Below are 22865 nucleotides of genomic sequence, written 5' to 3' on the forward strand. Positions count from 1 at the left end.
TAGCACTTGGGCTACATGTACCATGTTGATTATCGTTGACCCAATCCGTTTAGCAGTTTAGTTTTAGCCAACTTGCTAGTTATAGCCCACATATTGACATCATTTTAACTAATTTTAGCTTTTACACAGCCTACAAAATGGACCTTCTAAAAATATTTCGATAATGAGGACCGCCGGTTTATAAAAACATTTCACTTTCTTCAGATGTGGAATTTTATTACAGTTCATGAGCTAAAATGAGATCAGGAGAACAGTCTGTATACAGGCACTGATTGGCGTAGAAAGGTGCCAGCACTTTAATGTCAGCTGATACAAGAGAGACGTCTAAACAGAGACAAAATGATAGATATAAATATATTTTAATTTCCTTTTTTTATTATTTTTAGTGTTTATTACCCCTGAATACTGCAAGAAGTTGTGTTTTATACATCCATGTAAAAGCTGTTTGGCACTATACAGGTGTCTGAAAAGAACATGCAAAGAAAATGTGTTTAATGGAAGTGATTTAAGGCAGTACGTTTATAAAACTTAATTTTTTTGAAGGTATAATTTAAGATAGGCTGGTTGGGAAGGTAAATAGAATAAAAATGTGATCTGTGCTGCGCAGGAGAGCTACACCGAAACCTGTCATGAGTCAGAACATTACATTGCACACGGCTAGGAAAGATGAACCTCCAAAGTGGAGGAAAATTGACTAAATGAACCATCTTTAAAGCGTTTTACTCTCATCCCACTATACACCTGCTCTTCCACGTACATCCTGCTCACCTTAACCTCAAACCTTCGTCATTCCACACCTTCAACATTCAGCATGGAAGAGTTCACCTCTTCCTGTCCCTTTACATTCTGGCCACTCAGATCCATTACTGCAGGTATCGGACGTGTGCATGTGTAGTGAATCTGTGTTGCACTTTAAGAGGCACTTTAACTCTCTTCTCTCATCATAAGCACTTCAATCACCTTCCAAGTCACCTTAATTTCTTTACTATAAAGGGTTTATAAGAAGGAAACCACAGCTGCACCCACCCCCTCTCTGCAGTTCGGTGGTGGACTAGAGTTCAGTCTGCCCCCTGCCTCTCTGTTTATGTCTCAGGAGTGTTTGGGGGGGGGTCGAGGGCAGCCTTCACGGGTGGGAGGGGGTTGGAGTCAAAAATCTCTGCGCGTTTACAGGTCGTCGCTTTCCACCAGACCGCCGGGAGGGAGCGGGCTGGAGTCGGGAAAGAAGGCCGCCTTCACGTCCAACCCCCTCTCCGTCAGCGCGGCGTAGCGGCTGGCTGAGGGCCGGACCTTCTTGGGCTTCGGGAGGTTCGGCTGCTGCCACTGAGCTGAGGAGGGGGAAACGGAGAGTCAGAGAACGTAGCGGCAAAGTGTGTGGGAGGAAACGTGCAACTCTGCAGGCGGTTTGGACCTACTGTGAACGTCGAGGCGTGCGGTGCTGGAAACGATGCCGGCGTCGTTCTTGGCCGACACAGTGTACCACCCGGCGTCTTCCTTCAGAGCTGGCTGGATTATCATGCACAGGTAGCCGCAGTTGTCCTGGTGCATGCTGGGAAGGAGCATCAGTGTTACTGATACAAATTTACTTCTAACCCTCAAACCGCATTTTACTGGGATTTAATGCAATGAACCATCCAAAACATTTTCAAACTTGATAAAAATCCAATGTTGCAGACATTTCTATTCGGCCTCTTTTACACTGAAAACGGTTGGAATGGCCCAGTCAAAGTCCAGACCTTTGCCCAGGAAACTTGCCCAGATGGATGATCTCCATCAAATCTGACTTGGGTATGTTTTGCAGAAAATGTGCATAATTTTTAATCTCCATCTGCAAAGCTGGACGATGCGTTCCCTAACAGACACATAGCTGTCATTGTAAATGTGGTTCTGAAAAGTCCAAATGTACAGCAAACGTTTCAGGCTTCCATGGCAAAAACAGGGTAGCATATTTCCTCCTCCTTCCATTTCTGTCCATCATAATAAATCCCATATAAAATCGAACTAAAACACATCACACTCCATGGCTGTCATGTGACAAAATGTGGAAAACGTTGCGAAGACGAATCGTTCTCACAAAGCAAGAACTGCAGACCGGTACCTGATTCTGTCTGTGTTGTGAGTGAAGGACTCGTTCTCCCTCTTCCAGAAGATCTGCGGGTGAGGAACGCCCGTGACGCGGCACTCCAGCCGCACGGGGTGGCCCTCCGCCACGCTCGTGTTCTGCAGCTTCTCCACAAACGAGGGCGCCTTGTGCATCTCTTTAGCTGTCAAGAGAGTCGTCGTTACCAAGGCGACGGTAAAACCACGCCCTGCGACCGTCGCCCGCGCGGCATTCTAAACTCACCCGCAACGATGAGCTCCAGGTTGAAGGAGTTCTGGCCGGCCCGGTTGCTGGCGATGCAGGTGTAAATGCCAGCGTCGCGGCTGGTCACCGGCTCGATGACCAGAGAGTGCACCCCGTTCTCCCTCACCAACATCTTGTGGGACGAGTCGGGACGGATGGTGTGTCCGTTCAGCTGCCAGATGAGGTCGGGGGTCGGCAGGCCACTCACCTGCGGGTGGAAGGAAGCGTTAAAAAGCCGTCGTACCGCGGTGAATGTGTGGAAGAGAATGTCAAGGCCTGCATTCTTTTGCTTGTTTTCCTTGGAAAACGGAGTGCGTCAGCCGCATTCGTTCTCTGTGTGTTTATAGGGACGACGAAGACAGCAGTGTTTGGTTTATCTCTGTTGTGTTTATCTGACGGAGCCCGGTCGCCTGCATGCTTCGTCATGGGAACAAGCCACACAAAGGACTAAATCTGGGTGAGAAACCCAACACCTGGCTGCACCCTGGCCCACCTGGAACATTCACCGTTCCCAAACGCCTCCGCTGAAATTCCAGGTCAGCAGAGGAGTTGGTGGAAATCAAAAAAGGGATGTGGACTACACTGCAAAAAGAAAATCTTCCCAAGAATTTTTTTAATTTAGTTTTGAGAGTAAATATCTCAGTACACTCGAAGTAAGACAAAACCAACTTAAAAGTAACTTCTCACCAAGATATTGGAGCTTGTTCTAAGTAAATAATTCCTTTATATTGATGGAAAAATACCGGTTCCACTGGGAGATTATATCACTTATAATGAGACATTTTTCAGTTGAGTTTCATTTTATTTTGGTAAATTAACATTACACGAAGAATAAAAGCAAAAAACCACTTTACAAACCCTTAATTTGCAAAAAAAAAAAAAAAAGTTAAGCCTAGGCTTCCCTAACGTGAACTAAGATCTACCACTAAAACTATGTCCTTTTTAATCAATCTTGAGGAATCATTAACTTAAAACAAGCTGCTTTAGTTTTGCCTGATTTCAAGTGTGATAAGATATTAGCACTGGAACCGAGACCCAAAGCTCTTGGTAAGATTTAGTTTTAGCCGTGTAAACTCCTTCGGACGGGTCCAGAAGTCCGCCTGGTCTTTTTTTTTTTCCTGCACCGGACTTGGAGATAAATCTTCGCTGTAAATACACAGACCAAGAAAAAATGGAAAGCAGTTTTTTTTACAGGCATAAAAAGACCGTCTTTTTATAGCGAGTTAATTGTGGGTCTGTTTTATTATATTACATGAAGCAGCTTTAAGTAGTTTGTAAATGTTGCAAGGAGGTAAAAGAGCAGGGAAAATTGCGAGCAGAAATTGGACTCGGTCCTTCAGGGCTTCCATCTTTGCATTCTCTCCATTTATGGTGAGACATTCATAAGAAAGCAAATGTCTCCTTTGAGCCAGTTTTCCTTGTTTCCTACAGACTAAATCAAGTAAATGAAGGAAAAAGTGTGGAAATGTTTTTTTGGCAGCGCTGACATGGAGCCTCCCTCTGAGCCATCCAGACATTGAATTAAAGGGTGGATCTGAAAACGCGTTCTGTATTACTATGATTATCATATTCCAGTTGGTTTGGAGTTGGGTTTTTTTCTTCCCCAGTCATTCTCTGTTATTTTAGAGGATCCTGTGCGCTTCATTTTAATATAGAACAGGGGTGTTCAAAGTGCGGTACGGGGGCCTTTTGTGGCCCATCCTGCGCAGGTGGTCGATGCAGATGGAGACTTTTTATTTTTAAATCACAGGAGGTTAAATAAATGATCCCTGTTTCTTTATTGTATTTCTATACGTTGCCAGGTAACAAAGGACTGAATTAAAATGACATAAGAATAGATCAGCATGGTGGTGTGAGGGGCGTCTCTGTTGCTACAAAGCAAGGGCGTCTAAAACAAAACTGAAAAGAAATGCATTGACCAATCGATGGGCCAGATGGTTTCTATCAGGAGCTGATTGGACGAAGCAGCAGCAGCAGCGAACTGCTCTGACCTTCTTTCCTCCAGGCTGGGGCAGCTAGAGCCAGGGGTGTGTCCTCACCTTGCAGTCCATCCGGCACAGGCGGCCCTCCTGGACGATGAGGTCACCAGGCGCCTGCAGGAAGTGAGGGCGGAAGTGACGCTCTTGGATGTTGTCGTTCTCGTCACCGCTGTCTCTGGACCGTGATCGGGGCCTGGGGGTGACGCAGAGGACAGCAGTGAGTACGGATGAGGGAGTGAAGTTATTTTTGGGCGGACGGTTTAAACCCAAGAGAGTGGCACCAACTTTTGAACTGAACAGAGACACAAACTGCAGCAGAGCACAGATCTTCCTGATGTTAATAAACGATGCTCTGCTAGGGAGTAAACATCAAACTAAGCTACTCAAGTTTTCTTTGCATTGGATTGAGTTCAGGAGTAGAAGTTCTGAAGTTCATTTACCATTTTAGTAATTGATTATTTTGACAATTAGTTGACTAATAAAATATAAGAAATCGGCACATTCTGCCCATTTTTATTTAACCTTTAAAGCTTATTTTATTTATCAACTGTTGCAAATTAAATATTTTTAACAACATATGAAAAGCTCAACCTCTTCTGCTCAACTTAACATCAGTACAGTTCAAGATTGATCTGTTGGATAGTTGTTGGTTAAACATGATAATAATTGGACAGCAATTATATAAATAATGGGAGATTATTTAGATTTTCTGCAGAGTTTCAACCAGGGGAAGTTAAAACTATGTGACTTGAGAAGTTCTAAGTAGAACATACTTACAGAGAAAGAGTTTTTTTATATCTTAAATGTAAAATAGAGATCTTTTTTGTAGAGTTTTATCTTAATTACTGCTCTGAATATGTTGTTCTTGCAGCAAATGTCCTTCTCTTCAGTCTGCACACTACAGATTAACTGATTGCTAAATTGGTTGACGTTTAATTCAATAATCGATTAATCACAATTAATCCCTTTAATTGTTTCAGCCCTATTTAATTGAAGAACAAAGTTTTTACCTAATGAATTATAAACTTACAGAGAAAACTCTTTAAGCTCTACATCTGGGGGGAATTGATGGAGTGTATGATTTTTTTTAAAAATCTGTCCTGCTCAAAACTCAAAATCTTCCTTACAAATTTGTCCTTCCAGTTAAACGGCTTGCTCTTGAAGTGGATGAACTCTGTGCTTTTGATTAGGGTTTTTTTTCCCCTGCTAAATAATTTTCTCTGCCCTCTTGGAACAAGGGAGTTGCTTAGAGGTTTAAGTAAAACAGGATTAAGCAAGAAGCAGAAAATATCTGTGTAAATGTTCACCTCAGAACCAGCTTAAAGGGGAAACTAACCATTTTGTTAGCAAACAATATTTTTACAGTGAGACGTGAATTTTGTAGAAATTTTGTAGGAAATTTGCTCTTAAATTGAAAATGTTTGACTTCTGAAAGGAAAAACTCCGTCAAACCAGAACAATTACTTTAATAAAGCTATGTGCGCTCTCCTCCCCTGTCAGATCTGACACCAACCCTCTTCCTGTTTGTGATCTCTGCACTCACAGGTGTTCCTCTGAATCCTCTGTGACCTCACCGACCCACCTGCACCTGAAGCAGGGCTGTACATAAAAGAAAAACTCAAAACAACTAAAAGAAAAAAAACAAAACAAAAACGGTCATTCAGGCACCGATTGTTATCTCGATCTCTCTCCTCACCCAAAACAAGGTGGCGCTGTTATCTAATCGGGGCGTGTCCATGGTGATAACAGCTCACAGGTGGTTTTTATGTCCACAGCCTCTGTGATCATCTTTTACTATCCAGCCTTGCATGAGTACACACGGTGTATACAAGGTCAGAACAAACATGTGTTCCCTCTCATTAACACTCTGATTTTCTTTGAATGAACAGTTAAACAAAGAACAGAGTGTGATTTCAGTTCATGGCAAACACTTGTGTAAATATGAGTCTCCTGGAAGCTTTTCTGGCCTCAATCTGTGCAGAGATGAAATGTGAGGGGCTGCAGCTGCAGGCGTGCCAGCCAGCAGCTGGATGTACATGTTACTTTAAAAAAAAGAAAGTACAGGTTTTGTTTTGTTTGCCCTTTTGAATGTTGGAACCGAATGGCTGAAAAACGTATCACAATAGAAGCGTTTCCGTCGATAGTTACATTGGTTAGTTTATTTCTTTTAAATATCGGAAATACTGCCAAACTGGTGACCTTTCCTGCTGCATCCAGATCTCATTTCTTTTGTTTTTTTATTTTTAAGTAGTTTTGAGGAAGAGTGGTGAAACATGAAACTGCTGCTGCACTAGTGACCCAACAGGTTGTTGCTAGGTAACCAAAGCCTGAGTGAGTTGACGCTACCTCCCTTGCTTAGCTAGCCTCTAGAGGTTGAGTGGCTAAAGCCTTTATTCTGCCTACAACTCCCAGAATGCAGTTCTGGATTGTGTCTTTTGCAATATATTTCAGTGAACGCCAAATTTACCCTGACATATCTGTAAGTTTTCACATTTTTGTCCTTTCTACTTCCACTTCTTACCCACGTGTCCACCCACAAGTCTTTTGCAGAGATAAATAATTGAGAAAATGTTCAAATATTATGTATAGTTGTACATTTGTCTGTTATTTTCTCAAATGTTTACACCGCCCTTTATTTCCATCGATTGTGGTTTTGATCTTGGTTGGTTGCACTTGACTTTTAAAATGAAACAGATTAGCCGAGTCAACAGCTGATTAAACAAAAGCCACTAATTCCCCTCTCCCCCCCTTTAGTAGAAGAGAAAAAACAAGCAGCCTGGCGGTGGATCCTCACCTGCGCATGTGACCTGGAGCCATCCGTGGGCTGCGGCCGCGCTGGTTCACCGCCTGGACCATCATCCTGCCGGTGCAGCTCACCCGGCCCTGGAGTGGGAGGACAGAGAGCTGGAGTCTGAACCCAGGACTGGCAGTCAGACAAAACAGGAGGAAATTAGATGTGTCTGATAAAGCAGGAGAGCGCTGCCCTACAGCCTGTCCTACATGAACCTTTCACCCCTCTGAGGGTGTTAGTGAGTTCCTGCTTCATTCAACGCCTTCTTCCTGTTCAGGCCAGCAGGGCGTTATCTGCAGCCTCCCAGATAAATGTTTCTTTTTTTTTTCTGACTTACGTCTGGGTTTGCTGCCAGGATGGTGTAATTTCCGTCGTCGTCCAGCGAGGCTGCCGCCGTGTGCAGCGAGCAGGTACCGTCTGGATCCCGGCTGATCCGGTAGTGTTCGCTCCTCTTGGAGATCTGCTTGCCGTCTTTAAACCAATATACCTGCAAGGAAAGGATGCAAAAACTCAACACTCAAGATTTGTTGTTATACTGTGATTTTCTGTGAAAGTCATATTTTAAAAGTAGCACCAGGTTTTCAGATGTTCTACCGATATTCTTGTGTCTTATTACAGCTGGTTGCTCATCGGCCCCTTTCATCTTCAGAAATAACTCAGGCATAATTCATAGACACCGGGTTCTTCTTAAGAAGTTAGACTATTATCAAAACCTAACTTATTTCTGTAATTCAGAAACTTCTGTATGCGTTTATTACACATCCTTTGAGGATTATGGCCCACAGTTAGCAAAAATTCAAAATTCAGCAGCTCAGAAAATGAGTTTCACAAGACAAAAAACCCTCAGTAATTTACTAAATAAGTGTCATCACCTGCACATAATCATGTGAAACACTGCAGACTGAAATACTGACCATAAAATTGCACAAATTGGATTTATGAAAATAGATTCACTTAATGGAAACACGGCAATTAAAAAAAAACACCTGATGTTTTTTGATAAAAGCTTTTAGCGCTATGTGATGTGGATTTCGCAAAACTGCAATGGAAAAACCATTTTTCGCATCACAAGAGTCACATGATCAACAACCGGATGTTACTACTGACAAAAACTACAAAGAAGGCGACAGGAAGTGGTAGGAGGACGATGGCTTGTTTTTTAAGGACATCCCTGTAGGTAGGTCACTAAAACATAAACTCTGAAGATTGTGGATACAGAATGCTGCATCCAAGTGTACTGTTGGAAAGTCATGTGAAAGGAAAAAGTGTGATCCCATGAAACCGTGTGAATCAGTGGTGGGCACCTTTGGTTTGGGGTCTCCGTGGACCTTGCAGGAAAAAGTGACCGGCATGCCCTCGAACACCTTGTAGTGTTTCAGCTTCTGGTCGAAGGAGGGCGCCACCCCCTGGCCGGCGGAGTCCTCATCGTGCTGGATGTCGTCATCCGACTCCTCCACCGGAGAACGCTCCAGGCGATATTCGATCTCGCTGATGAGGCGCTGCTCGAAGCTGGACACTTTGTACTCCTGAACACAAGACACACGGGGCGAGTCAGGAGACGTCTAGACCAGAGAGAATCTGAGAAGCATGCAGAGACAGAGTACCGAGGTTCATTAACTCGTTTTCATCGTCACCCAATCGAGCCGAACTCTTCCCCTCAGCTTCCCGGTCCTTTTCCCCCCAGATGAGCCACTCCCCCTCCACAACCATCCCCATCAATCCCTCATCGCTCCGCGGAGGAACATCTGCAGAGCAGCTCAGCGTGATGACACATCCCGCAGATAATGACAGGCCTCGGGCGCAGCTGCAGAGCCGGCGCTAATCCTCCTGAGCCGGCGCGGAGAGAGGGCCGGTGCCGACCCGAGATCACACCGAGAGGAGCTCGATTCTGTGAGGACCGGACTGAAATACGGGGCTGTTCGCTGCTTAAGACGTGAACAACACGTAAAACGATGTGCGTCACTGTGAGACGTAATGATTTAGCAACACAACACACTGAACAGCGCGCAACAAAAGTCTTCCTCACTTTTTGTCACAACCACAAACTTTAACGTGTTTTATTGGGATTTGATTTGATGAAGCAACACAAAACGCTGCATAATGATAAACTAGAAGGAAAAGGATTTATGGTTTTTAAAACATGTTTCTGACAAATTAGACCTTTCAAGATGTCAGGCGAATTTAAGCTCTGTCTTATTGGATGGAGAACCTCTTGACGCAAACATTCAGGTTTTGTCAGATACATTTAGGTCTGGACTTTGACTGGGCCATTCTAATATAAGACTGATCTTTTACATAAACCATTTTTCTAGTGTACAAACCTCCATCCTATCCTAAAGTCTTGTGCAGATTCTAACAGGTTTTCTTCTAGAAATGCCTCCCCACAGCATGATACTGCCGTGACCATGCTTCACAGAGGACGTAGAGTGTTCAGCTTAAAACGCTGCACAAAGTTCCTTTTTTTGTTTCTTCCATGTCTGCTTCATTTATTTGCTAGTGGTTCAGATAACTAGGTGACTTCTGAAGGTTTCATTCGGAGGCATCAGGGAGGATTGGACATAAATTTGCAACTTTGTGTTGGTCCATCGTGCAAAAACCCGGTAAAATGCATTAAGGTGTGTGGTTGTAATGGATATTAATAGTGCAGTAAGGCACCGAGACGTTTTTATGCTTGTTCGAACCAGGGACAGGACTCACATGTCTGGTTTTCTAACTTCTAAAAACACATCAGTGTGATTTCAATTTGCAGATCTAAAAACGGTGTGGATAATAATTAAAAAAGAAAAACAGTGCGTCAGCAAAGAGAAGGTTGAAATGAACCTTTTGAGGGTAAGTTTCTGCATCAGCTGACTTGTCTTCCTGTTGGGAGAAAACACACGTTTTGTTTGAGTGTGTTTGGCTCCGAGCGTCACACAGTGAGGGGAAACAAGTGCTCCTGGTGCTCCAACCACTCCAGCTCTCCATGCAAAGAGTCACAAAGAAATGGAAACATGGAACAGCTTGGTGTGTTTAGAAGTGACCTGTCAACCCTCTGTGTTCACTGCCGCGTTTAGCAGCTGTACCTTCACGTTGTTTCAAATTTAGCCTTTTTCTCGGTTGACATAATTGGAAACGGATGGCTCATCTTTGAAATACACAACCGGCTCCAGGAACTGTTGCTATTTTTGCTCACTTCAACAGAACTGGCTCGTTGGCTCTGAGTAAGACAAACAGCCACATTAGCGCTAGCTGTGTGTTGCCGTGGAACAACAGAGGGTTGGATAAACACAGCTTTTTATGGCGGGCCGGCGGGACCGCCGCTGCTCCTCATCGGCTCAGGGCGGGGCCGACGGGCGATCGGGAGATAGAAGGGTCATCAGAGAAAGTTTTCGTGTCAAAAAGTGAACATGCAGCAGAGTGAAGGAAGGGAGGGGGGGAGAAATAACCCGCTCCGGTGAGGACGTGTTGGTGAAACGTTTCCATGCCTGTGTGATGCTCCCCTGCTGGGGCCAGATGCAGAAACAATGTCGACACGCAACAGAGACTTACTCACAGCCGGACGTTTGCAATATTTCCCTTTTGATTTCATATATTTAACTGCAACCATGTGTTCCAAAACATTATTTAGAGTTTGTTGACGTTCAGATATATTACTGACTGCAAGGATTTCATAAACAGACACTCAAAGCTTGTTTGATTTTTTTCTCTCTGATGTTTCGTTTCATCCCTCCAACTTTCCGCATCTCGTCACGTTACAAACACAAACTCCGCTGCGTCGTGTTGGAGTGTTGTGTGATGGAGCAACTAATGTCGTGCATAATGGTGAAGTGGAAGAGAAACGACGTGTTGGTTTTTTAAGAAAATCTTAAAAGTGCGGCATGTAACTGAATTAATCTCCCCTGAGCCAATACTTGGTAGAAACGGCTTTAATGTGGAAGATGTGCTTCGTGAAATGTTTAAACTAAAAGGCGGCTGAATCCGGATGTGCATCACACGTTTGGTTTCTGATTACATGAAATCAAAATTGGATACATAAAGATTTGTGGTTTGTAATGTGATAAAATGAAAAAAAGGTCTAAGGGGATTTATGGATTCAGGGTTCGTACACGGTTCCCACTGTAAACTTCAAGCATTTTTAAGAAAAGTTTGGAGATAAAGACGATACAAATTAACTACAAAATACGTTTTCCAATCACTGTAATATGTTATCATTTATTACTGTTATTAATTATATCTTGTGATCGTATTCTACAGCAGAAACTAGATTTGTTCTGAAATGTCTCTTTTGCACATTCTTTATACACCCGACTGCTCCAAGAACAACACACTAATAATTCCACAAAAAAAAAAATCCCCCAATTTCAACCATGTTGCTGTAAAATATCAAACGCCAAACATGAGTGAACGTTTATTTCAACTAAATGAGTCAATAAGTCATCGGGTATTTAGGAATGATAAATATTTATGACATTAACACAATTTAAACAAATCTTGTTGAGGTAAATTACCTCAAACACAATAAACAAAGAAAGTTAAAAATACATTTCTATAAAATGTTCTCACCAAATGTTGTTGCATTTAGCAAATATAAATAATCTTGGTGATTCTTACTGACATGTTTAGTCTGATTTAACTTCAGACAGTGAGGGAAAAAAAGAGTCTTTTGTAGAAAATATCTGGTTTCAGCTGTAAATTGTTTTTCTCCAAATTTCGGCTTTTAATCAAATTTTGGATTGGACTTTATTACAAAACAGTGCAGTTTGAATATAAAGACTTTTAAGGACTTCATGCAGAAACCTTGATCAGGACTCCAGGGTGTTGTATGAACCCTGACCCTCCCTAATTATAGAGAATAAAAATTCTCCACGACTGTGAATAATAATAATAATAATAATAATAATAATAATAATAATAATAATAATAATTCCAGCATCTGGCCCCAGCAGTGTCGGTCCCCCGTGTGAAGGGCCCCCGTACCTGTGTGACCGGCTCCTCCTCTGTGTCCTGTGTGTTCAGGACTGTGGCAGCGTTGTCGGCCCCCAGGAGCCTACGGGCCATCTTCTCCTCATAGGTTAACCTCTGCAATCAGGGATTAATGAGGTCAGCGCGGGTTAGTGGGGTCAGTTGCACAAAAACACGTTCACACGCCGTCGGGTCGGGTGGCAGCTGCGTTCAGGTCCGATGCTAAAACGTCTCACATTCATCCAAAGGTAAATCCAACCGAAGCTGAATGAGTATCACTTTCATGGACCTGCAATCTTTTAATTTGCTTTTTTTGGTCTTCTTAGCGTGTGTTAATCCATGTTAAAAGGTGATCACACTCGCTGACAGGACCTCACACACACACACACGGATGAAAACAAACCTGTTGACCGTTGCTCATGCGCTCCTCTTTAAAGCGCAGCTTTCTCTCCAGATCCTGGATGACGGCATCCTTGGAGCCCTGGATGTCGGAGTCGGAGACGACGCGAGGCGTCTTGGTGACTGACGACTTCCTCGGAAACACTTTGCTGAAAGAAAGATAAAAATAAAATAAAAAAACCTCATCATTAAAGTCGTGCTTCTTTGCACACACGCTCCTACAATCTCAAATCTTCTTCCTCCTGTTGCATCGTTACCAGAACTCTCTCTGTCTCTCTTTAGGCCTTATCTGGACATGTCCAGCTATTGCATTCCTCTCTGTATCTTCTTATCTCTCTATGAATGCAGCAGGAATGCCAGGGTGAGAGAGGGAGTGCAGCAGTGAGTGAGGGGCTGATGAAAAATAACTGGCGGAGAGATGAAGGTGGAATGGGAAAACTTTCCCCTCTCGTTAGGAGAGAGGAAGGACCTGCAGATTGTTATCAGCCAAGAGCAAAATGAAAGTATCAACGGGGCCGAGTGTGGGATTTTGACTTGAAAACATAAAAGTGATGGATCATACGTGGATGTGAACACGAGGCAGCCCTGCGGAGGACAGTGAGGGGAGATGAAACGCTCATCAGGGAGTTTCCATCCTCTGTCTACAGATTAATCACACACACCACTTCATGTCTTAAAACTGCGCTAAATTTCAAACTTTGAGAAGCACCGTCTCATTTTCTTGTTCCATGTTTTTAATTTGGAATGAAAAGAAATGTTCTTCTATTCAGATTTTCTCCTGGTGTCCCGTCCAGGAAGCTTGGGCAAACACTGCTGTGGGTCTGGTTGCCTTGCAGTGTAAGGGCAAATTAGCTCTGCAAAAGCATGATGATAAATATTAAATATTTTATAAATTGTTTGCTGATCGCACTAGAAAAACAAAATCAATTAAAATTCTGGAGAATGAGCTGGTGTAGATAGACACCTGGTTTCAGGGTAACAATGTTTTATCCTCTATCAGCAAAACAAACTTCCAGTAAAAAAAATAAAAAGCATATTTTATCAGATATGTTTGTTCTTTCATTTACTTGTGTTAAGAGGTGGGAGAACATCTTTAAGTAGAATCTGTCTGGCAACATATAAAAGATACATAAACCACGGCCTGATCTGAAGAAATTCAAGAATAAATAAAAAACAAAATCATTTTAATATACGTGTCTAGAAAAGGGCCACAAAGCCATTCTAAGGCTTCTGGACTCCCAAGCTGAAGCACTTCATTTATTATTCCACGTTTGACGTGTGAATAAACAAAAAATAAACTAAATTGAACTTTCCTCTGGTTGCATAAATGACTTTATCAAATTAATGGCATGTGTGAGCATTTGTTTGACTTGGACTCACCTTTCCCTCTCAGGTCAGAGGGTTTATTTTCTTGCCGTTACACCTTTGGTAAACTTTACTTTCTCTCTCGCTGCTTTATCTAGTTTTTCTTTTTCAAACATGTCGTATAAAAATGTAAACATGTCGTTTCTCATCCGTCTAAGCCTCCCGCCTGCCGCCTGGACGTTTACATCCAACCGGCTCTGTTATGGGCTTATGCTGGGTAGAAAGGGCCTCGAATCTCTCGCTTGACACAATGCATAACTCTGAACAGACAGTGGAGTTTAGAGGTGCGTTCACACCATCCCTGTTTAGTCTGCTTTAATCCAGCTCTGGTTCGTTTGTCCAGAAAGTCGGTCTCTGTCTGGTTGAAGTGAACTCTGGTGTGGTTTGAATGCAAATGTGAACGCAAGTGGACCAGAGACAGCTCCAAAAGCAGGAAGCAGACTATACTGCAGGGCATTCTGGGTAAATATAAGCAAAACAAACATGTTAGCAGGAGAACTGCATTGTGGTCTTTTGTTTCCCCGACTGTTTGTTGTTACTGCTGCTGTTTTTAATCGTATTACTGTACGGCGTCTTTGACTGTCTTTAAAAGCTTTTTATAGATAAAATGTATTATTATTATTATTATTATTATTATTATTATTACAAAACAGAAATCCTACAACCATTTTTGTTTACATTCTGTGAAGAATGGAGTTGAGCTCATGTCTTCTTCAGAGGTTTTGTGTTGTTTCTTTCTGTTGTTCTTGGTGCAGCGCCACCACAGGCGAGGAGGGGAACAGGTTTTCAACAAGTTTGGTTCGTTTGTCACAGTGCAGTGTGAAAGAGAACCACAGCAGCTGAACATTTAACAAATGTGTGACATTTGGACACTTACATGGTGCCGTTGCCTTTGGGAAGGCCCAGGCTGTTGACGGTGAGGCTGCCGGGTGTGGAGGGGCTGGAGGGCAGCACCGAGGACAGAAAGCTGGAGGCGGGAGACGGGGGCACCGAGGAGAACGGCGATGACACATCTGAGCCGACTGGAGACATGGAGACAGGAGGAGGAGGTGGGGGTGGAGGAGGGGGGAAGTCCTGGCCGGGGCCGGAGGGAGAGGACAGGTTGCTGGGGCTGAGGAAGGGCGGAGGAGGAGGCGGGAAGGACGGAGAGGTGGGAGACTCAACGCTGCCGGCCTTCGTGAAAGGAGGCAGGGCGACCCGGTTTAAGGGCTTGTGGGAGGCGGGTGGAGACAGCGGGGAGGACAGGCTGGACCCAGAGGAGCCAGAGGAGTGGGCGACGTAGGCCGCCCCGCCCGGGCTCTGGGCAGCGATGAACTGCTTGGGCCGGGCGTAGTTGAAGGTACTGGCCTGCATGGCGGTGCTGCTCTCCAGCTCCTGGAAGGAGGGGGGCGGGGGGAGAGGCGGCGAGGGCGGAGCAGGTGGAGGTGCTTCCTGAAGCAGTTGCAAGGGTGGAGGCGGGACTTCCTGGATGTGCTCCTGCTGCTGCCGCTGCTGCCAGATGGCTGCCTCCTGCTGCTCCAACAGAATCTGGTCCTGCAGCTGCTTCAGCTGGGCCGCGTTCCTGAGAGGAAGAGGAGAAGAAGACTCAGTCAGGCCAGCTTCCTTTAATCCTCACCGCTTTACAGCAGGTGGAGGGCGGATGTAACACGGCAACGCTGAGGGAAAAAAAAGCTACAAAACCCAGCATCTGTTTTCAGTTTCTCCACAACGACAACAAGTTTCTACACTGCAAAAACACAAAGTCTTACCAAATATAATAACACAAAAGAAACTTACAAATCAGTTTTCAGCAAGATACAGGAGCTTGTTTTAAGTAAATAATTCTTTAATGCTGATGAAAAAGTGCTAGAAGTGCACTTCTTTTTTTCCTAATCGATACACTTGTCTTATTTCTACTAGAAAACAGACCACAAATGCTCAGTAAGATGTATTTTCTTCTTTTGCAGTGCATCAGCTACAGTCAGTGAGAGAAATACTGACAGAGTTTAACCTTTAGAAACGTCTCTGACTTTTCTCTCACCACTGACTAGAGTGAACTGTTCTTCCTGGGCTGCGTCAGGAACCAGGTTTGGTCAAACTGGAATATGTCCGACTTCTAGGGAGGAAACAACTGCACGAGCAGCAGGGACTGATAGTTTATCAGCTTGTAGCCGTTAACAAAGGGCCAGACTGTTGACAGCACTTTAAATGCGCTGCAGGAGTCAGACTGCTGTTGCTCGGCTCCGGCTTGCAGCCTAGAAAACTGATAATAGAAGCGCTGCAGAAGCCGGTTTCCGCTCTGTGAAACACAGTTTGGTATGACTCCTGCTTGGATGTTTTGCTGAAAGAAGAAAAACATAACTGTGACACATGTGAGTCATTAATCCAGATGATGAAATGCTGTTTGTCTGGGGGTTTTCAGAGCTGCGGTTGTCCAGTTTGGTGACTGTCCTGCGATGTCATTGTGGAGGAGAGACAGTGGAGTTTCTCGGATGTCATCTTCTCCACATTTCTATCCTCCACGAAACTTTACATGAACTAGTAAAGTTTCAAAGAGACCAAGTGTTGTTAAGTTGTTTTGATCCTTTTCATTTCAGGGTGGTTGTATATATCTTTTTTATGTATGTGAAGTCCATAAACTTTTAAAAACACAACAAATGAAGGATTCCTTTGATCCTGTAGTGGTTCATAAGCTTCATGTCTCACAGAAATATTCATGGTCCTTGGAAATGTTCATATTAGAGCAAACTTTCTCTGGGACACTTTGTAGCTCTGCCACATATCTGAACCTTAGGGGAATAAAATACATAGAAGCTTTCGCTTCTAAGGTAAACAATATGTGGAAAAGTTTATGAGATGTGAATAATTTTGCAAGGCATTGTGGTTTAGGGTTTACTTTCTTAGCTATTTACATTCCGTCATGTTATATTTGTATAATTATTTGTATAACTTGAGCTTCTGTCGGCTAACCAAACAGAATCCTTCGAGGAACAGGCCTTAAAAAGACAGGAGGATTTCAGAAAACGTTTGATACCAGAGACAGCAGCAACACGCAGCATGTATATAAATCCTCACCAACAGACTCCCAAAATTACATTCCAAACTTGTAAATGAGGGCAATATGGGGCTCCTTTGAGTCTTCACAAACTATAGCAACCACAGGCCTGAAGCGCCGCTTCCCGCAGGCATCAGGAAGACGACACTGGTCTCTAGGAAAAGCCCGAGAAGCTGTAAATCTTGCAGCATGTTGTGCAGCATGTGCTGCAGTGTGTGCTGCAGTGTGTGCTGCATGTGAGAATGAGAAGTTCCCCACTGCTCAGAAAATACTGTACATCCCGGCGCGCGCATGTTGTCTGGAGTCCACCAAGTTCACGTGCCCAAATCTTTTCCAGATGTCAGATAATCAGTGGAGTGTTTCAACTATTTTTTCCTATCTGTGACAGTGCAGCCCCCCCCCCCCCCCCGCTCCCTTCTGTACCTCCCACCCGCCTTCTTTTAGGTCCTGCTGCCAACAGCAGCATGACTGATTAGTCTCTCCGAGCCATTTTGGTTTTTCATTTTGGTTATGCGCTTCCTTCCAGAGTGGACTTCACAGGCCCAAATAAATACCCATTAATCCACAAGCATCCATTCCGATCGTTCCAGCTCGTCCCCACCTGGTGCTCTCCTTACGGTTCTCACCCACCGCAACAAAAAAACAGAAGCAACACAATCGGTTCAACATGTCTGCCTCTTTGTGTACGTTTTCCTTTACATTTCCCCAAAGCTCTCCTCCTCAGGCCTCCAAAGAAAGTGAGCTTTTACAGGAATAGTTTGGCAGCTGGCGAGGCTCGCGGCACTCCGCAGCAGTTTCATTCCTTTTTTGGCTTTGTTCTCGGTGCGTCAGGCAGAAGCGGCCGGCAGAAAGGAAACACACTTCATATCCTCACGGCCCCATCGCTCACTGCTTTACTGGCTCAGCATGAAGAAACTTCAAAGGCCTTTTTGGCATTCATTAAGGTTTTTTCTTCTTCTTCTTCTTCTTCTTTTTTTACATACTTGTGTTACAGTTCTATTTGGAATTAAGAAAAAAAAATTGAAACAGGAGGTAGAGTCGCAAAAATAAATCGATGAATGGTGCGTTCAGGTTGGTCACGGAAGTTACAAATTCCAGCTCGAGGTGCAAATACATTTCTTTAGAAGTGTGTCACCAAAATCACGAGCTATGAGGTTTGTTTCCTACCACGTAGGCCGTCATTTCTACTTTTTATTCCGGCTGCAAGAGAAAGCAGCGCTTTCAGAACATCGTAACTAGGCTAACATGTGATGCAAAAGCCAGTTTTACTTGTCTTGTTAAATGTTGTCATTGCTGTTCTGAAATCTCCCCTGAAATCTAGATCTGTAGGTTGAGCTCCACAAAAATCAGAGATCGGAATTTGGTCACAAAATTAGGGACTTGGCTTGTCAAGAACTTTGTAACTATCCTGCTTTTTCCACAGAGTTTCGATGCAGATTCAAGAAATCTGTCATGGCTTGGCAGTTCTCGTCCTCCAAAACTACTTAGTGCAAGAAGATTATAATTATAGCCAAATTACAGCTGCATCTGAATCTGGTTTAAACATTCGCTTCATGTTTAAACGGTCAGTCTGGTCTTATTTCCAGCTGTGTAAATATTTTCATGTCCCACTTGAGAGTTTGGATCAATCAAGCTACCAGCCAGAGGTTGTCCAGAATCAGATCAGCCTCCAGCTTCCACTTCCAGAAATCTTTGACCGCAAAGTCCAACAGAGTCGTCCCACCATGCATTGCTTCTTAATAATCCACCTGAGCTCAGCTGCTGATGCCCTGACCTGTAGTTTCTGTAAATATCTCTCAGCCTTCAGCAGATTTCCATTTGTCCCTTTTATTCTCCGTCCATATGTCAGAGCGGGATCTAATTAGTAGGGAAGTTTTCCTGTGTCGCCACGCCAACAGTCCTGTGTTTTGCTGTTCTGCTTCGGGCCAACTGGCCCACAAAGCCGTTCGCTTCACAGAGAAAACACTTCAGCTCCTCTGTGTGCTGCTCCGACTGGAAGACGCAATTAATCTTCCGTCTCGGAGGCCTCTCCCCGTCTCTTTGCCCCTCTCTCCTGGAGGACTCCATGGAGGAGGTCTCTTTGGGTCGGGTTTGTACATTCTTAACAAATTTGGAGGAAGAAAGACGAGACAAAGAGCGATGCAGACTGGAATCTCTGTCACATTTCTAAAAGCACAATAATCGGACCGTGTAGCAGGCTGACGGTAACGTCGCCGAGGGAGAGTTTTACAGCGCTGTGATGTTTCAGGCTCAGTGAGAAGCGCCAGATGCAGCAGCAGCATGTTGCTTTAATAAATGGAGACCCCGGCGTTGTAACAGGCCATGTTTGCTCTTTGTTGCCTACTTGAACTTGAACGGCTCATGTCGCACTGGAAACTCCTTGTTCCACACTGCAAAAACACAATCTTACCACGACGTTTTGGTCTAGTTTTTAGTGCAAATATCTCAGTACACAAGAAAAAAGACGAAACTAACCTGCAAGTAACTTTTCAGCAAGATTTAGGAGCTTGTTTTAAGTCAATAATTCCTTAAGATTAACAAAGTACTAGTTATAAGTTTTCCAAATGTTATAAGTTAAATTATCTTGTTCCATCAGCAGATTAATCCACTTATAACTAGTACTTTTTCCATCAATATTCAAGGAATTATTTACTTAAAATAAGCTCCCATAGTTTGCTGAAAAGCGACTTGTAAGGTACTTTTGTACTTGTTGACATTTTGTGTTTTTTGCAGTTCAGGACCAGAGCAAGTTAGCAGAGAGCCATCGAGGGAATTTTATCCGCTGTCCGATCCTGCCAGCTCTGCAGCTGGCCGTAAAGGATGGAGCCGCTTTATTATCTTCGCCAGCTGAAGACAGGAAGCGAGCAGGAAGTTGTTGAGTGTACGTCGGCAGTAATGAGGGGTTTCCTTCTGTAAACAACAACAACACAGAGACGACTGAGTCTGCCTGCGCGTCTCTAAAAGCAGAAGAGGGAGGGGGAGAGACTAGACTCCTGCCTTCAGCTTATAAAGCCAGCGTGTGTTTGCATTACACCTCCGAATATTTGTTTCTGCAAACACCTCTGTGGCTAGGTAACGCCGGGGGACTTTGCTATTCATAAATGATTTATGGTGGAAAGTAAAACCGCATTTTAATGTCACAGAAACACGAGGTGGGAATCGTGTACAGTTGAAGCCACGACCCTTCATGTGTTTAATTCAGATTTAATACAAAGTAGAGCAATAATTACAAAGTGGATTCCTGAAAAGCATGCTGCAAATGTATAGTACACCCCCTTTTACTTTGATACCCTCTAAATAAAACCCAACTGGATATTGTTCTGGGTTTCATTTGTGAGTATCAGGGTCTACCACATAAAATCCAAATAAAAACATATTAGAAGTTTCTGGTTGCAAAACGATACAATGCGATACAGCAAGATTAAAATCCTCCAATTGCTGAAGATTAATCACATTATCATTGTGTTTAAACGCTGCCCTGCTGTCAGTGAGCATTGCGTCATCATGGCCGTGTGTCTCTGCATGAACTCGCCTGAAGCAGTAAAATCACGTTAATCTGTCACAGAGAGTTGAGCTCATCACATGAAATGACGTGCAGACTGATCGGTTGATGATGTCCGACCTCCCTCGGTCACCTGGTACTGCAGACATGTGTCACATCAGCAGCTTCTAGACGTTTGCTGAGCAGAGCGACGTGTTTTATGACACATTTACTGTCAAAATACAGTTTATTGCCAATGAGTTTTAGGATAGCTAGCTCCAAAGAGTTAAACAGAGCACGTTCTAGCTTAGACACTGCAAAGTCACAAAATCATACCAAGTATTTTACGTCTCATTTTTAGTACAAATATCTTACTAAACTTGAAATAAGACAAAACTAACTTACACGTAACTTTTCAGAAATACTTGGTAGGACTTTGTGTTTTTGCTGTTAAGACTCAAAGGATTTCTTGACCCTTGAACTTTTTCACATGATGCCAAGTTACAACTGCAAACTTCAGGATATTTTAATGGGATTTTACCCATCAGCCAAACTCAAAGTGGAGCGTAATTGTGATTTGACATGTAAATAATCCAGTTTTAACTTCTTATTTTACAAATCTTAAGAAATGTGGCATGACTTTGTACTCCATAAACCAAAATCCAGAAGTCAATCAATGAACTTAAATCACGAGAACAAAATCTAACTTTTCCAAAACTCTGTGTGGCAGAAAAACCCGACAACTCCCAAGATGAAACAACAATGGAGGCAACATCACACTGTGAGGATCAGGCTTCTCAAAGCCAGTCATAGTTGTGGGGAAAGATGGATGGAGCTAAAATGCAGAACAATCAAACCTGTGAAAAATTTGAGGCTTCACCTTCTGCTTCCCATTTTTGCAGAACTTTGTGTTGGTCTGTCATGTAAAACCCAATAAAATACTTTGAAGCATCCATCTACAGTCCATTAGTCACTGCGTTCACATCTGCTGCTCCGTCTTACTCCAGCTTTTCTTCTCCTAAAGGGCTCAACTAACTCTCAACACCACTCCTCCCTGGGTACCACCATCCATTCTTGCCTCCTCCTCCCCTTGCCCATGTCTATAATTGCACACACACCACATAAAATAGAAGCAGACTGTTTTCTCACCCACCACCTCACCCCTCCTCTCTTTTACAATCTTTAAAGTGAAGCACAGAGCGCTTTTCCAACAACTCACGGTCGCACACTTTCTCCCTGTCCTACTTTCTTTCTTTCTCGTCTTACACCGTCGCCTCCCCCTCCCAAGCTTCATATGCGTTTTATATCTAGGCGTAAAACAGATGAAGGCTGCTTCATCTTCATCCATTCTCCTATTCCTATTCTCTGTTCAAGTGAGTTTCCTCTGCTGCAGGAATGCTGAAGACATTCTTCTTTGGATTGGAGTGGGAAAGAGATCGCCATCAAATGGGATTAACAGCAGGAGAGGAAGAGGAGGAGGAGATGCAGAAAGTGAAGAAATCAGCCAGCAAACGAGTTGGAGCGCAGCAAGCCACGAACTTTCTCACTCTGGAGAGTCTATTGTGTTAACTAATCCATCCGACTCCGCCGGGGAGCTCGGCAAACACACGAACCCCGCCACATAAACACAGTCTGAGTTTGTTACAGACACCAGTCTGGAGGGAGAACGGGTTTCTGGTGATGCTTTTCCCCTTCTGGTTTCCTCAGTCTGAACTGGCTCCCTCTTTATAAGCCTCACCTAAATGAATGGGTATCAAACTCAAGCCTCTGTGTGCTTCCAGAAACACCAGAGAGCCTCTCTGACCGCGCAGGATTTCTTCACAGGTCGAGGAAAGCTAAAATAATCTACATTATCATTTGGTCATTTGGATTTCTAAAAAAAAAAAAAAAAAAAAAAAAAAAAAGAAGACTATGAATAATAAAAACGAGAAATAAAAGGAGATAACATTTTTGAAAACTTTCCTCTACTTGATGTGAAACTCTTAAAAAGTTACAGAAAAGCACATTTCCCTCCCTTTCTGTCATTCCAACCCAAAAGCCTGAGTAATGCTGTCAGAATAAACTCCCAGTTGACACAAGAGAATAATAAAAGAAAAGTAAAAGTCTACCTTTAGCGTGGTGATCTTCGGTGTGAATGAACCGCTGCAGCGTCTCCGTGTTGCTCTGCCAGGTACAGAGCGGCTTTTATAGCTGTGGGCAGCCAGACAGTGACACGGGCCGCCTCCCTGCCTTTCTCTCACTCTCTCTCTCTCTTTCTTTTTCTCTGCATGAGTCAGTCGCTCTGTGGGCTCCTCCCCTCCACAGTATGAGCACACACTGCCAGAAAGCAGCTGCTTACAAAACCATCAGCATGTATTACAACAATTTAAAACTTTTTAAAGTTTGAGACGTTTTGAACTGCCAGAAACTAAGTAGACATAAGAAGGACTCCAGTTTCCATGCCAATTAAAACAACTGGCATTGTTTTAGAGACAAAGCAAGATATTAAAAGGGCAGTATCATGTAAAATCAACTTTTTGAGTTTTATATCATGT

The 22865-nt window shown here is 43.5% G+C and overlaps 1 protein-coding gene across 2 annotated transcripts; it reads right to left on the bottom strand.

The window, feature by feature from the left end:
• Nucleotides 1-195: 195 nt before the first annotated feature.
• palld (palladin, cytoskeletal associated protein) lies at nucleotides 196-22639 on the bottom strand. 2 transcript variants are annotated; one of them, XM_088005164.1, is made up of 13 exons: nucleotides 22440-22639; nucleotides 14694-15377; nucleotides 12456-12600; nucleotides 12068-12169; nucleotides 9932-9970; nucleotides 8416-8637; nucleotides 7449-7598; nucleotides 7115-7203; nucleotides 4381-4513; nucleotides 2342-2549; nucleotides 2096-2261; nucleotides 1413-1546; nucleotides 196-1325 (listed from the first exon to the last, which is right to left on the bottom strand). In XM_088005164.1, the coding sequence occupies exons 2-13, from the start codon at nucleotides 15167-15169 to the stop codon at nucleotides 1165-1167; spliced, it is 2025 nt and encodes a 674-aa protein (XP_087861290.1). In that variant the 5' UTR covers nucleotides 15170-15377; nucleotides 22440-22639; the 3' UTR covers nucleotides 196-1164. The 2 variants fall into 2 exon arrangements, with proteins under 2 accessions (XP_087861290.1, XP_087861291.1); XM_088005165.1 differs by lacking the exon at nucleotides 9932-9970 and having other exon boundaries at nucleotides 22440-22638.
• Nucleotides 22640-22865: the final 226 nt, after the last annotated feature.

This window comes from Poecilia mexicana, unplaced genomic scaffold, assembly GCF_051168715.1.
Source record: "Poecilia mexicana isolate PSO_F unplaced genomic scaffold, ASM5116871v1 scaffold_4, whole genome shotgun sequence".
Lineage (NCBI taxonomy): Eukaryota > Metazoa > Chordata > Actinopteri > Cyprinodontiformes > Poeciliidae > Poecilia > Poecilia mexicana.

Coding starts and splice junctions, on each gene's coding strand:
- palld (XM_088005164.1), bottom strand. CDS start 15,169: ATGCAGGCCAGTACCTTCAACTACGCCCGGCCCAAGCAGTTCATCGCT. Junction 12,170..12,455: donor GCATGAGCAACGGTCAACAG/GTTTGTTTTCAT, acceptor CCCTGATTGCAG/AGGTTAACCTATGAGGAGAA. Junction 8,638..9,931: donor CAGAAACTTACCCTCAAAAG/GTTCATTTCAAC, acceptor TCTTGTGTTCAG/GAGTACAAAGTGTCCAGCTT.